Here is a 14,429-nt window from a genome sequence, read left to right on the forward strand (position 1 = left end):
GGACATCATAAATACTAAGTACTAAAGGGAGAAGTCACGGGTGTGCCTAGCAATGGTTGCTAGCACTTCTCCAACTCTCAAATCAAACAGAAATAATATATGAACTGCACACTATTTATATTAACTAAGTGCTACTGTTCCCTGCTACAAATTCTAACCTACCCAAAAACTGCCAGCCCCATAATTCACCAGAAAAAAAAGTCTGCATTTTACATAAATTGTCCAATTGTCCTGATATAAAACAAATACCAACAAAAAGTAACGTTCAAAATTGAATACTTACTCCTGTACTCACAAGCGACAACATAATCCTTTCATTTAAGGCTAAGGTTTCTCCTTGTTTCATCTTGATCCTCTTCTTATCTAAGCACTTCATTGCATACCTGGAAACATAAATATTGCTGAAAAACAGACACTGAAAAAGTATCTAGACTGATTTTAACAATACACACCATACTGGGGAAAGCTTCTAAAGATTTGGACAGTGTTTAAATGAAGTAAAATGGCACCTAAGTGCCATGCAAACAAATCCTTATTTTGGACACATTAAGAAAAAAAATCAACTTCCCCCTCCAGGAGGTGGAGCATAACCCACCCCCCTCCTTAGGTGTGGGCTGTGCAGTGACTTCCCTTCAAAGAGCACAGCACAGAGGAGAAAGGGGAGAGGAACTTCACAGCAGAGAAGGCTGATAACACGACCTTGGCCAAGTGATTAAGGTCAACGTCAAGTGATACATCACTTTAATAACAGGTACTCTTGCTATGACATGATGTGAAGAGAATGGCCTTTTACCTCTCGAGTCTTCCTTCCGAGAGCCCATAACCCCAACCTAACTATGAGAAAAGCGTCAGACAAACCTAAAATGAAAGACGTTCTACTATATGGGAGAGTCAGGTGAAATAATAAATGTGTATGAAGAGACAAATTGATATGATTTACTTCTACCACATCACGTGACAGACTAGATAGTCCAACTATCTCAACAAGCTGCAGTGATGAAGTAAAACTAATAAATTTAGTGAAACGTAACAAGCAACAAGTGAAGTGTATCATTTAGGATCCATGGACTGGGCGAGTCCAGAATGGGGAAGAACGTTGTCGTAAGAGAACTCTGTTTCACAACATGTTATCTCATTTAATTCTTACAACAAGGTAGGCACTTTATTATCCCTACGTTACAGACAGACTAAGACGTGGAGGCTCGGAGAGGCACAAATCCTGCCCACGCCAGGAAGCGTGGAAGCTGAAGGTGACCAAGCCACCCGACACCAGGACCCCACTCCGGATCACTAGGCCACGCTGTCTCAGCACGAGCCCAGGCTTCAGATACCTCAGGGCCAGGCATGGGGCTCACTCTGCACAGGGCCCCAAAGCAGAAAGAACAATGACAGGCACAGATTAGTGAAGGTCAATTTCAGCCTCCAAATAACTAAAAACATGCCAACGACTGGACCAGTCTGAAAACAGGAAAGACTGCTGGGCAAAGCTGTCAGTGCCCGATCCCAGCACAGACTCAGGCAGAGGCTGAGTGACAAGCTGCAGGGGATGCTGAGGCAGCAGAGGGAAGTGTGCACTGAATCGGGGACCTCAATTCCTCCTTGTGACATGGACTCAATGATTTTATAAACCAGTTTCACAGACGATTCCACCTTGCCCACTGTTCTAACACGCCTGCCACTCAATCAAACTTGTAGGCCTGGGTCTATCAAATCATACTTTTCCATTTTCTTTTGCTTTCAGAAATGTGTTCACTTAAACTGCTTCTGTATTAATAAAACTTTTCCCTACACTTAGTACCACCACCATTCACTTTCCAGAAGATCCTTACACCTGGCTCACGTGCACCTGATTGCCCCACCCCCCTCCCATGAGACAAGGGACTGAGATGAGTGATGGAGCCCCACGATGCCGACCCTCCAAGTAGGGCATCCACCCTTCTCATCAGCACCCCGGCTCTTTATCTATGGAAGCCACGTCAGCTAAAACCGCATATGCTGAATTATGGGTGGGTCACTATTTAGAGGAGAATGTCTACTTCTTTCTGAGGTAAGCTACTTCAGGAGCGAGATCATGGGCTTCCATACACCTCTGCAGGAATTTTCTTTGGATGTGAACATAAAATCCTCTTCATGTTCCCAGCAAAATGTACGAGCGCAGAAAGCTTACATTTTTCCAGTGTCTGCTTTCCTGCAACCATATACTTCACCAAAGCCTCCTCGTCCAATGATCCTGTGGACGCTGAAATCATTCATGGTCAACTGTGAATTCAAAAATACAAAATGGAAACATACAATTGCATAAAACTTATGTTGTAAAGATTTTTTCCCATGCAAAACGTATACAAGTTATTGAAATGGCAGCTTTGATGTAGATCTGCCTTTTCCATGACTATTTCCTCAAACTGAAAGATGAGATGCACAAGGTAGCAAAATTTTCTAGAACCTCCTCCTGTTCCACCCCCAAACTGCACAAAATGGAGGCAAATGGGAGGATAACAGACTGGGAGCCAAGTCAAATGGCTTTTCCAATCTCATAAATCTTAGATTACAAGATGCATCCTTTGAAAAGAAGTGATTGTGAAATTTCTAGTCAAAATGAAAAACAACTTCAGCTACTCTGAAGACTAACATTTGAGAACAGCTCGGCCAATTCCAGGAATTATCATGGCAGAAAAATAAGTCTACGTCAAGGGCGTCTGTGTTTTCCTAAGAGTGGGCCATATGATCAGAAAACCCAACAGATGCTGGCCACGTGGATTTTCTATCAATAACATCAGTGAATAGAGGGCTCACTCTGGGCATGTGAGCCTGCAACACGACTAAGGGTGATATAAAGAGGCTTTATTCAGAGGCACCGGCCTTTTGTCAATATCTCGGCAATGCCAGGCTTCACACGGAGTTGTCATAGCATCAGACGGTGCAAAGGCAGACAGACCATCCCACAGTCCTGGTGAGAGGCTGTCGGACAACAGCAAATGCCTACTAGTGTACATATCCTGGAGAATCCAGGGTCAGATTCTTGACGGTTCCCCCAAACAGCTCTAAAAACATCAGGCCCACAGCCAGGTGGGGGTGTCCGGCCCATAGGCTTTATACTTGATGCTTAGGGACCACGGGACCTGAGGGAACCAAGCCGTCTGGCAGAGAACAGCATAAGGAAGACCCAGAGCAGAAGACAGAAGGGATTTTAAAAACGTGTGTTATTGCCTCTTGCTTCTAAACCCTGCCAGTAAGTGTGAATCAAATGGGAAGTTAAAAAACAAAAACAAAAACAAAATAAGAACCAAAAATACCCCAACTCCTTTTCCAATAGTACCATTCAAGTTAAAGAACTCAAAAAAAAAAAAAAATCCAGTTGATAATTTCTCTGTCCCAAATGCAAACCTATGTGAAGGGAGGACGTAGAGGAGAAGGTAAGAGAGACTGTACAAACAAACGTGCATTCTAAAAGTGAAGCAATGATTACTGACACTGAAAGTTGAAAGAAGACGGAATGCTAGGGAAATACATGTTAGAAAGTCGCCAGTATTTGAGGATGGCTTTTAGCATTCTCAAAATAAAAGAAGAAGATGAAACTTTGGTTTAGGAAAAGATGTCATCGTTTTTATTACATGATTATACTTAAAAATAGGAAAAGAAAAGGAACTTTGCCAGGATGGTGAAAGATAAGAAAGGGCCTATGGGAATTACATTATACAGATTTGTATTTTTACTATTTCTGTTAAAGGGTCAATTACTGCTTAAAATATCCTTTCTTAAATAAATAAACACATTCTTATAGGAATATGAAAAAAGAGAATTAACATTCAACTTGTTTACAGCTAAATATGGGAGGACGACTTCTTCGTACATAAAGCTGTAAGGAGCACATCTGTTTCGCCAATGTGTCACCCTTGGGAGTACAAGCATTTTCTCACGACGTTAAGCCAGAGGAAGTTTTTATTTAAAGAAAGGAAGAAGGAAAGAAAGAAAAGCATGATACTTACATGGATATTTAATTCTACGTTTTTCCACTGACAAAATCTAGTGAACTTGTCACTAAAAAAAGAATATCAATAATTACTGGAAAGTTAAATATCAAATTAACTGGATTTAAAAAAACAATATTACAAGATAAACTGGAACTGCATTACAGCTGCGCTGCTTCTCAAATAGAGTAAGTTTCTTTTTTAACATTTTTTTCACAAAGCATTCACCGGTATTCGTGGCTTTATGATTCAAATGAAAAACTGCATGTTTTTCCTTTAACTGTCATTACGGTAACGTCTTTATGGGAATCAGCGCTGTCTGACGGCAGAATAATATGAGCCATATGTGTAATTCAATTTTAATAATATATTTTATTTAACCCCAATGTATCATATCAAAATTATCATGTCAACATGCAATCAGTATAAGATTAATTACGAGAAATTCCACATTCTTGTTTTTATATCAAGTCGTTGAAACCCAGTGTGTATTCTGCACTCACAGCTCATCTTAATTCAGACTAGTCATATCGCAACTGTTCAATAGCTACACGTGGCTAGCGGCTATAACACTGGACAGTGAAGCTCTCAATGACAAAAAAAAATTAATGTTTAAAACTAATTATAAGAGTAGCAAACACTCCGATGTGCCAGGCTCTAGAGGCTCGTTTACACTTCCCACCAACTCCATGCACAGGTACTATGACGATCCCCATTTGACAGCCGAGAAGACCAAGGCTTGCCCACGGTCACACAGTGAGAGAACGGGGGGAGTAGGATTTGAACCCAGGCCAAGTATCGCCTCTCAGAGACACAAACAGTGTAGGAGGAGAACCTTCCAACTAGAATCAGAAGATGCCGTAAGTCATACTGCGGGGAAGTGCTCCCACAATTTACTCAACGGCTTGATGAATGCTTTTTTCATCCATGAAGTAATGAAAATATCTACCCCATATCTATTTAATAAAAATGTATCTATAAGGTGTTTTGTTTTAAAATTAAAAAAAAAAATGCGTTCTACATTGAATGCATAGTTCTTCAAAGCAAAGAACATTCTCGGTGACTGTTAGCTTTCATCTAAGGCCCCGGCAGGATTTCTCACACACGAGCACAGTATTCAGGGTTCTTTGAAAGAATAAATGAATGAAGAAGAAAAAGAAAGAAAGGATGGAAAGGAGAGAGTTCTTATGAAGTGCAAGTCATACGTATTAGCAGCATTCTAATACACTGTCTTAAGGCATCCAAATATCCCAGTTCCCCTGGGGGTTTCATTTAATATGCCTTCTAAGAAGCTTTTAAAAATATTTCAGAGGCTAATAATCAAATTGGAAATCAAAAGCAGAACTCTTTGTAATTACATAGCATCTTTTATCAATCGATCTACAATGGCCTTTAAGGAGTGTTTCATTGATCCTCCTAACATTTCTGAGGCTGGTAAAATAAAATTACATTTTGAGAGTTTCTGATAGTTATTTCAAACAGTTTTTCGTTTCGTTGTTCTTTCTTTTAAGCATGGTGAGCACAGAAGGCAAAACCACATTGAGATGTACTCTACATTTATACTCGTATATTCATGACTGGTTTGTGAAATTTGCGTAGTGTGTTGGGCTAACTCAGATTCTCTTTTCTCACAGTCTGAAGTTCAGAGCTGGCAACAGAGGGTGGTGATTTAGCACATTTTACAAATTAGCACACTAGCTGGGGAGGATTAACAGCCAGGGAGAGAGAAGTGTCCCAATGGTCAAGAGAAGAGTCTAGAACAAACACCCATGCTCTACCCTGTCCCCAAATACGACACCCCCCTGCCCCCAAAAAGAATACCCTCAAAATACACATTTTGTCCATTACATATGGGTGTGTTGTAACAAGTTCTTTAGGCAGCAGAGATGGCCCCTGGGCGCCCAGGCTCAGTCGTGTGCCCATGGGGGTTCCCTGAGCACTATTCCTAGTCGCTACCTACTTACTAGAATAGGCGCTTCTTGGGAGAAGAGAAACCGTGGCAGAGAACAGAGTAGAGCCCAAGGACAGTGGGCTCAGACAGCCAGAGCCCTTGCAGGCGAATTACAAGGATCTCAGAGGGCGGGTCAGAAGTCAAAAGGAACAGAAATGACTGGGGTACAGTGAGGGTGAGGAAGAGGGTTTTTAACTCCAATCCCTGACTCGGGCTTTAGACTGCGGAGCAGTTGAAGTTAACTGCCTGAACGTGGCTCAGAAACCTCACGGAGAAGAGGGAAAGCCTGCCTCCTAGACTGAGCGCTACCTGGCACTTAGCCCTGCATCCCTCCTCCGCGTCAGGAGGCAGAGATGAGGCTTTGCACAGCTGATGACTTCCCGTTGTCATCACACTGCCTGTGGCCACCCAGCCATGGCTTAACCATGAGGCCCTGAGAGTGTGGCCAGTCCCGAGGACACTGAAGGCCACAGGGTTCTATTTCCGGGCTGTCCCACGCTTTTCAAAACGCAAGCTCAAAACTCTTGGTTTGACAATGGATTTCTTAAAGTCTAATGTGAGAGTGTATTAACACAAAAAGAACCCAAAAAGGTATAAAAACAAACAAATTGACTTTAAAAATAATTCATTTACGTAAAATGGTAAGTGTTTCCCGAAATCCAGCGTGTGAGCTTGCCTAAAATGCAAACAGCTTCCCTTGTATTTCCTGTGACAATGACAGTGAATGGCTCACTCAGAAGGAGACAACGGGCCATGCAGGTTGAACTTCTTCTCCAATTTAAATTGTGGTCCCCATTTCTCCCCTCTCCCCCAAGGATCATAAAAGCTAGGTTGACCCTGTGGTGGGAAAGGTCGGATTTTAGAACCAACAGCCATGGAGTCAGCCTAGAGCCAGCATCCCAGCCTCGATTCCACGGCTTTTTGGCCAAGTTTCTGCTGCTCCTCAGAAAAATATCATCACTGGGACGCATGTTAGTTTCCCAAAATATTGACTCCACTCCAGGATAAAATTATCTCTTGAACTCTGGTAGAACCACAACACAACGTTTTTGTGTTTTTTTTTTCCCCTAAATTACTTTAGTTCTGTGAACATGCAGAGAAAAAAACTAATGAAGCAGCATTTGTTCTTAAAGGGCAATTAGGGAACAGCTGCAGGCGGCTTGGGCAATGAGACAGCATCACCATGTCCACTGTCTAGAACTCAGCCCAGTTTATGGGGCAAAGCAGCCAGTGTATGCAGATTTGGTTTTAGAAAGCTGATTCTAACAGTGACGAATACTCAAATACGGACTGCTAGGGGCCTGAAGGGCAGATGAGCTCAACACTATCACGGGCATCACTGAAACATTTCAGCATCTTCTATGACAAACGCACTCAACAGTGTGAGTAACCCAAAGGGACATATTTATTACATATATGAATGATATATGTGACCACAGACATGTATTAGCCTATACCCTTAAATTCTACTACATAAAGAATTGGACACGGGCTTGTCCCACTTTGGGGGACATGATTTCAAAGTCCAAACAAATGAATTATTAATAGATAAATTATAGAGTTGTGCTTTGCATTTGCAAAGGTGTCCCAATAAGATACTTTTAAAATTAAGGTTCCCTCATCTATTTAAATTTTAGATCATTTTGAAGCTAAGGAACTAAAGGTCAAAGGGATGTTAAGATATGCAAGTCCTAAATTATAATGCAGAGTATCAGGGAGAGAGCCTAACACAAAGCCTGGCACATGGTACCTGGTCAATAAATACTTGGGGAATGAATAAATTAACACATATTTTAAGGATAGCACTTATTGAGTTAAATGAGGTACAAGATTTTATATCATATCATATCATATTTACATTCTAATATGTTATATGTCAAATGTATCTCCATAAAAGAAGGTTGTGTTTACATACATAAAGTTTCATACCTTTCCATAAATTTCTGAAAAATGTCTCCGCGAAGACTTTCACAGATTTCTTCTATGTATGGCTGGAAAGGAAGGAAAAGGAATTGCACACTGCATAAACAGGGACATATGACAGGGACAAACACACACCGATGGGACTTGGACAAGGTGAGGTTCCCAAGTACGCACTCCCGCGGCATCTTGTACGTGCCCTTCTCAGCACCTGTCCGACTTTCACTAACGGATTCCTCACCACCATTTAGGTAACACTGATCTACCCCACATGATGGCACGTTGCACGACGGCAAGGCCACCCCGTCCTGCTGGCCGTTATGTCCCCACTGCTCAGCACGGCGCACTGCAGGTCACAGACACCTCTTAAATGACAAGAGTCACCGTGGGTCAGTGGGTGTGCGCCCTGGGAGGTCCCACAGGGCTTATGCTCAGAGGGCACAGGGCTGCATTAGTGCCCTGTCACCATCGTGAAGTTCTCAACAATTTCTGAACAAGAGGCCCCACATTTTCATTTTGTACTAGGCCCTGTACGTTATGCAGCACATCCTGTAAATGACTATAATTATATAATCACTATTAATTAATTATGGTTATTATAAATGATCAGCATTATTATTGAGTTTTAAAGACTGAAACCAAGGGACCCACGGGTAAAGTTTTTAAAATTAGGTATTTTCCTTATTGACTTTCTCCCTCTTGGAATCATACAGCTAAAGGTAACCATGGGGTGGGGTGTGAGGGGAAATTAATCCCAATCCTTATTTGGTACCCAAGAGGTTATGGGGCTGTGGCAGGTACATTCCCAAAGTCTCTGAGCAAATTCACGGCTAAGCCGGGCTTCACATCTTCGCTGTGACGTTCATCTATAGTTAAATGATACTTCCATGCCACTGACTGTGGCGTTTGACTTTACTCCATGAGCTCAGTGTTCCAGGAAGGAAGTTTAGGAAAGCAGATGTATTTTTTCTATAGTTTTGTGTTTTTCAAGAAGAATAACAATAGGAAATTTGTATACTTCAATCATTATTTTAATAAAATGTAGCACCTTAACTGTATTTATTTACAATATAAATACTGCCATTATTTTCTGTGGATCGTGACACATTTTGGAGGACAAACTTGAAAGCAATTCATGCCGAGACAAGGTTAAGGCCAGGGCTCCTGACTTGCTTCTGCAGGGCACTTACCCTGAGAACAATCTACCTCAATTCCACGCCGCTCTGCACAGTACTGAGTAAACGGCACAACTTTAATTTTCCATGTGATGAACTTTAAATAAAAACTATAACTATCAAATGTCAACATTTCACAGTTCAGTACAGAGTCAATTAGATCGTTTTGGAAAATATCTTGATACCCCACATTGAATGATGCAAATTGAGGGTTTTCTGTGCGTTCTCACATCGTTCTGAAAATTTGCAAGAAACGAGGAGTAGATCAGAAAGTGTCCGAGGCAAGTGATGAGACCAGGAAGTCTGCAGAAGCCACAGTAACCAAACAGGTAGTGAGACAACCACAGCTCTTCTGGGAGCCTCACTTCCTGCAGCAGAAAACAGACTCGGGGCTCAGCCAGCCTCTACCCCTCCCAGGGGTACTGCTGTCGTGGGAAGGACACTGGCACTGGTCACTAAAACCAAATGGACGTTGTTCCTTCCTGGTAAAAGAAGCTGAACTCTCTCTCGCTGAAGCTCTTCCCAACTCTGAAATCCTGTGATTCTACGATGACACAGACAATCTTAGCCAAGTTCTCTAGATGCAAAAGCCTGAAGGCCACCCGTCTCAAGAGGTTCAAAAGACATCAGAAGATTGCAGAGCAACTGTTCAAAAGTCTATGAATAGGCTAAACTTATGTATCATAGATTTTCTATTTATAAAAACTATTATGTTCACTAATAGTTTTTCATATTTTATCAAACATCCCACACTTTCTGCTAATAAAATAAAAGACAAAGGTCACTAGGAATTCTTGACTAAATATCATATATCCATTGCTATTTGCAACAGAAAGAATCACAAAATATTCCAGGAAAACAGTGCAAAAGCCAGAGTTCAACAGTGGCATCATGAGCAAACTACTTCACCTCTCTTAATCTGTAAAATGGGATGGTCGTACCTAATTTTCAAGGCTACTGTGAGAATTTAATAAGACTAAGAATGTTGAGAGCAAGCACAGAGCCTAGCACAAGTCAGGACTCCTCCCTACCCTTGCCGCCAAAATAGGCCTATACAATTACTTACTTCTAAGTCAATTTTGCAAACAAAAAAGAATTCAATAAAAAAACATTGTGTATTTACTTTCAGAGCATTTTTGTTACACTCCTTCTTTTCTTGGGTAGGAAATTTCAACTCAGGCATCATACTTCCTGATTTCAAAATATATTATAAAACGACAGTAATCAAAATAGGATGGTACTGACATAAAGACAGACATTACAGACCAACGGAGCACAAAGAGCGTCCAGAAATAAATCCACGTATCTATGGTCAACTGAGCTTTGACAAGGGTGTCAAGAATACACATGGGGAAAGGAAAGTCTCTTCAATAAATTGTGTTAGTAAAACTGGACGTCTAGATGCTAAATGAAACTGAATCCTTATCTCACACCATACACAAAATCCACTCAAGATGAATTAAAGACTTAAACATAAGACCTGAAACCGTACAGCTACTAGAAGAAAACACAGGGGGAAAGGCTTCTTGACATTGGCCTGGGCAATGATTTTTTGTTTATGACACTAATGGCTTAGGCAGCAAAAGCAAAAATAGACAAGTGAATTGCATCAAACTAAAAAGCTTCTGCACAGTCAAAGAAACAACCAACAGAGTAAAAAAGCAACCTATAGAATGGGAGAAAATATTTGCAAACCACATATATGAGAAGGGGTTAATATCCAAAGATATAAGAAACTCAACATACGGGTGGCTGGTTAGCTCAGTTGGTTAGAGCTCTTAACAACAATGTTGCCGGTTTGATCCCCACACTGGCCACTGTGAGCTGCGCCCTCCACAACTAGATTGAAACAACTACTTGAGTTGGATCTGATGGGTCCTGCAAAAACACACTTAAAATAAATGAAAGTTAAAAAAAAAAGAAAGTAAAGAAAGTCAACGTAATAACAAAACAAACAACAACAACACCAAAACAAATAAATTGATTTAAAAATGGGCTAAGACCCTGAACAGACATTTTTCAAAAGAAGACATACCAAGGTGCTCAACATCACTAATCATCAAGGAAATGCAAATCAAAACCACAATGAGATGCCAATTCACACCTGTCAGGATGGCTATTATTAGACAGACAGGAGAGAAGTGATAAGAGGATGTGGGAACAAAGGGAACCCATGTACACTGTTGGTGGGAACGTACACTGGGGCAGCCACTATGGAAAACACGATGAGACTTCGCAAACACTTAAAAATAGAACTACCGCATCATCCAGCAATCCCACTTCTGGGTATATATCCAAAAGAAATGAAATTGGTACGTCAAAGAGAGAGCTGTACTCCCATGTTCACTGCAGAATTATTCACAATAGTCAAGACCTGGAAACTATCCAAGTGTCCGATGATGGAAGAAGGAATAAAGAAAATGTGGGATGGACACACACACACACACACACACACACACACACACAGAGGAATATTATTCAATCTTTAAAAAGAGGGAAATCCTGCCATTTGTGGTAACACGGATGAGCCTGAAGGACACTATGCTAAGTGAAATAAGCCAGACACAGAAAGACAAATACTGTCATCTCACACATGGAATCTAAAAAAGTGAAACTCATAAAAGCAGGTGGCTGAATGGTGGTTCCCCGGGGGCTGGGAGGCGGCAGAAATGGGGGGACGTTGGTCAAGGGTACAAAGCTTCCTTTACACAGGATGCACAGTTCTGGCTACAGTTAATGACACTGTATTGCCTCCTTGAAATCTGCTAAGAGAGTTGATCTTCAGTGTTCTCACCACACTCACAAAAATGTAACTACGTGAGGGGACGGAATTGTTAACGAGCTGGATTGTGGTAATCACATCACAATGTGTACGTATAGCGTTAAGCTGTGCACCTTAAACTATATGCAATTTTTATTTGTCAATTATACTTCAGTAAAGCTGGGGGAAAATAATTTCAACTCAAAGAATGTCAACCAACTTTAATGTCCCTCTATACACGGGACATCCAAACGTGTAACTTCTAACTATACTTTTATCAATATGCTCTGATGGCACATGTTACACTGAATTACACTAATATGCTCTTCATTTTAACCAATGTAACAATGAGTATTTCCTTTACCTTTGAAATAAGAACACCATCCATTCTATATCTATTTTCCCAGGGCATTATTTTCTTTTTTTTTTTTTTAATGAACAAATCAGGAAAGCATTTTTATAAGCTATACTAAGTAGTAGTTTTAAAATGGGTGTTCTTTGAAGGCATGAAAAGAATTTTGGTGGTCTTTGTATGCGTCTCACCTGGAACTCTTTTTTAATGTTATTTATGCTTCTTCGAGAAAAGCTAAAATCAGAATGGTAAAATTCATGTTGTGAGGTATAATTTAGCAATGTTAAATGTAACTAACAATAAGATTATCTATGAACCATGTCAAAGTCAACTGAAAGCTGAAATTCTGACACTAAAGTATCATGGAGACAACAAAAATGCAGACATTCACAGTGCACTTTTGAATGTCAGATATTTGATGACAGCTGACATTTATGGAGCATGTGATAGTCGGCCCAGTGCAAAGCAACTCACATGTACCTTTCTCATTGAGTCCTCGGGACCCCTTCTAAGGGAGAGCCCACTGTCACCTCCACCTCGCAGGTAAGAAAACTGGACTTAGGGAAGGTGCAGTAGCTTGCCCAGGTCTCTAAGCCCAGCTCAATGAATTTCAGAGCCAGCTTTTAACCAACTAGACTACACAGAAAGGTCCTACAGTTTAAGAAAAGTCCATCTAATGATTTTGGCAGGAAAGTAACACTCAATTTGTTCCTGTATCCAAATGTTCTAAGAGACAAATGAGTATTTCCGCTATGTAAAATAATCAAATTCACTTTGCATACATAAATCCTATCGTGAGGCACCAACATATAAATCAGCTTGTCTCTCTGTAAGTGACAGAGTCATCCAAAAAAGGATAAATTAACTCTTTCATTTATGAAAATCACAACATTACTCAATGGCATTTTTTTCATGTTTCTTATCATTCATAAACATAAAAAAGTATCTTATCCATTTGAAAATTTTACCATGTCCTTGCAAGTTGCTACCTCTACAGAAAACACATAGGATGGAAAGGGCTTTGGAAAGAGGAGAACCCAGTACATCAAAAGAGCAGCAAACACACAGGCCCCTTCATTGTTGACTGAGTTTTCCAAGCCTTATAATTTCAATGCATTGGCCGTGTTGTGCTCAAGACCCAAGGAGCCAAGGTAAAATCCAGTTCCTCCGAACATTCGCTCTTGATTCTTGAAAACGAACCTGTGTCATCTGGGTGTTGATCACCGGGAGAATCAACACCGCTACCGCCACAAAAGAAACCTTGGGACGTTCCCCACCTATCACGGGGGCCTAGGATGCCAAAAGGGGAAAGGCTTTGTCCTCCGATGTTTTGTCTTCATTGGTTTATCGAAAATAATGTTACTAGAAAGCGCTAGTGAACTTTTTCGGGAAAGAAATTATGAACGATGTTGGTATAAGAGCACATTTCAACGAGATGACAGACAATACTAAACTTCAGTTGTTCTAGATGAACTTCCAGAGAACAGTCTTCCATTGATGGAGTTCTCTAGAACCTACACCCCTGCAAAGACAATGCCACCAAGTCCAACTGTTAAGCAAATTCTATATATTTATTTGGAAATAATCTTCTCTTACCTGAAAAAGGGTTGATGTTGCTTGATTCTTGGATAGATGACTTTGCACGTGTTCTACCGTCTGCTTCGAGAATGGCTTTTAAAAATCAAAAGCAATACTTTTTTCAACAATTATAAAACATCACAAACCTCTGTATGTTGTACAATATCACGACGTATCATTTAACACAACAATTACTAAACAGTAATCTGTGGTAATTATATTAACAAGCATTCTTTAAAAATCTGTTGGATATTTGTGGGCAAGCTGAACAAATGCTTATTCCTCTGAGCTTCCAGAGTTCTTACAGACACATTCTTAGAGGGCTGATGAGCGTGGGGGGTAGCTGACTGACATATCTTATCCCACAAGAGTTCAAGATTACTGTGATTAAAAAAAAAAAGTAAAGAATCTTATCATCACCTTACTTATTGCATACATCCCTCGAATAGCTGATTAACGGGGTCCTAAAAATGTAAAATTTCTACAAAATTAAAATTTCTACATAAGAGAAAAACAGATGCATGAAAACACACCTAAGAATTAAATGCCAGGATTATAGAGCTAAACCAGGGTGGTCAAAGGTTCTAGCTTAAGGAAAATCCTGCTATAACCACAATAGAGGGGGAACTGGTTCTAAAAGAATAGAATCTACGCTGACAAGAATTACAAATTCTCTCCTCCCCCAAAACTTCAAATTACGTCTCCTTCCATAATGCAAGAGAAG

The 14,429-nt window shown here is 40.5% G+C and overlaps 1 protein-coding gene across 4 annotated transcripts in view; it reads right to left on the reverse strand.

Annotated features, from left to right (window-relative positions):
* The window catches only part of GRK3 (G protein-coupled receptor kinase 3), a 118,130-nt gene that overhangs the window by 40,890 nt on the left and 62,811 nt on the right, over positions 1-14,429 (reverse strand). For all 4 annotated transcript variants that reach the window (XM_074321795.2, XM_074321797.2, XM_074321796.2 and 1 more), the window contains 5 exons: positions 13,724-13,798; positions 7,849-7,910; positions 3,987-4,038; positions 2,168-2,259; positions 284-383 (listed from right to left, as the gene is read on the reverse strand). In XM_074321795.2, coding sequence (XP_074177896.1) covers positions 284-383; positions 2,168-2,259; positions 3,987-4,038; positions 7,849-7,910; positions 13,724-13,798 — 381 coding nt within the window. The remainder of the gene's footprint in view (positions 1-283; positions 384-2,167; positions 2,260-3,986; positions 4,039-7,848; positions 7,911-13,723; positions 13,799-14,429) is intronic.

Source organism: Rhinolophus sinicus, chromosome 9 (assembly GCF_057876585.1).
Source record: "Rhinolophus sinicus isolate RSI-liver-muscle chromosome 9, RSI-T2T, whole genome shotgun sequence".
NCBI lineage: Eukaryota > Metazoa > Chordata > Mammalia > Chiroptera > Rhinolophidae > Rhinolophus > Rhinolophus sinicus.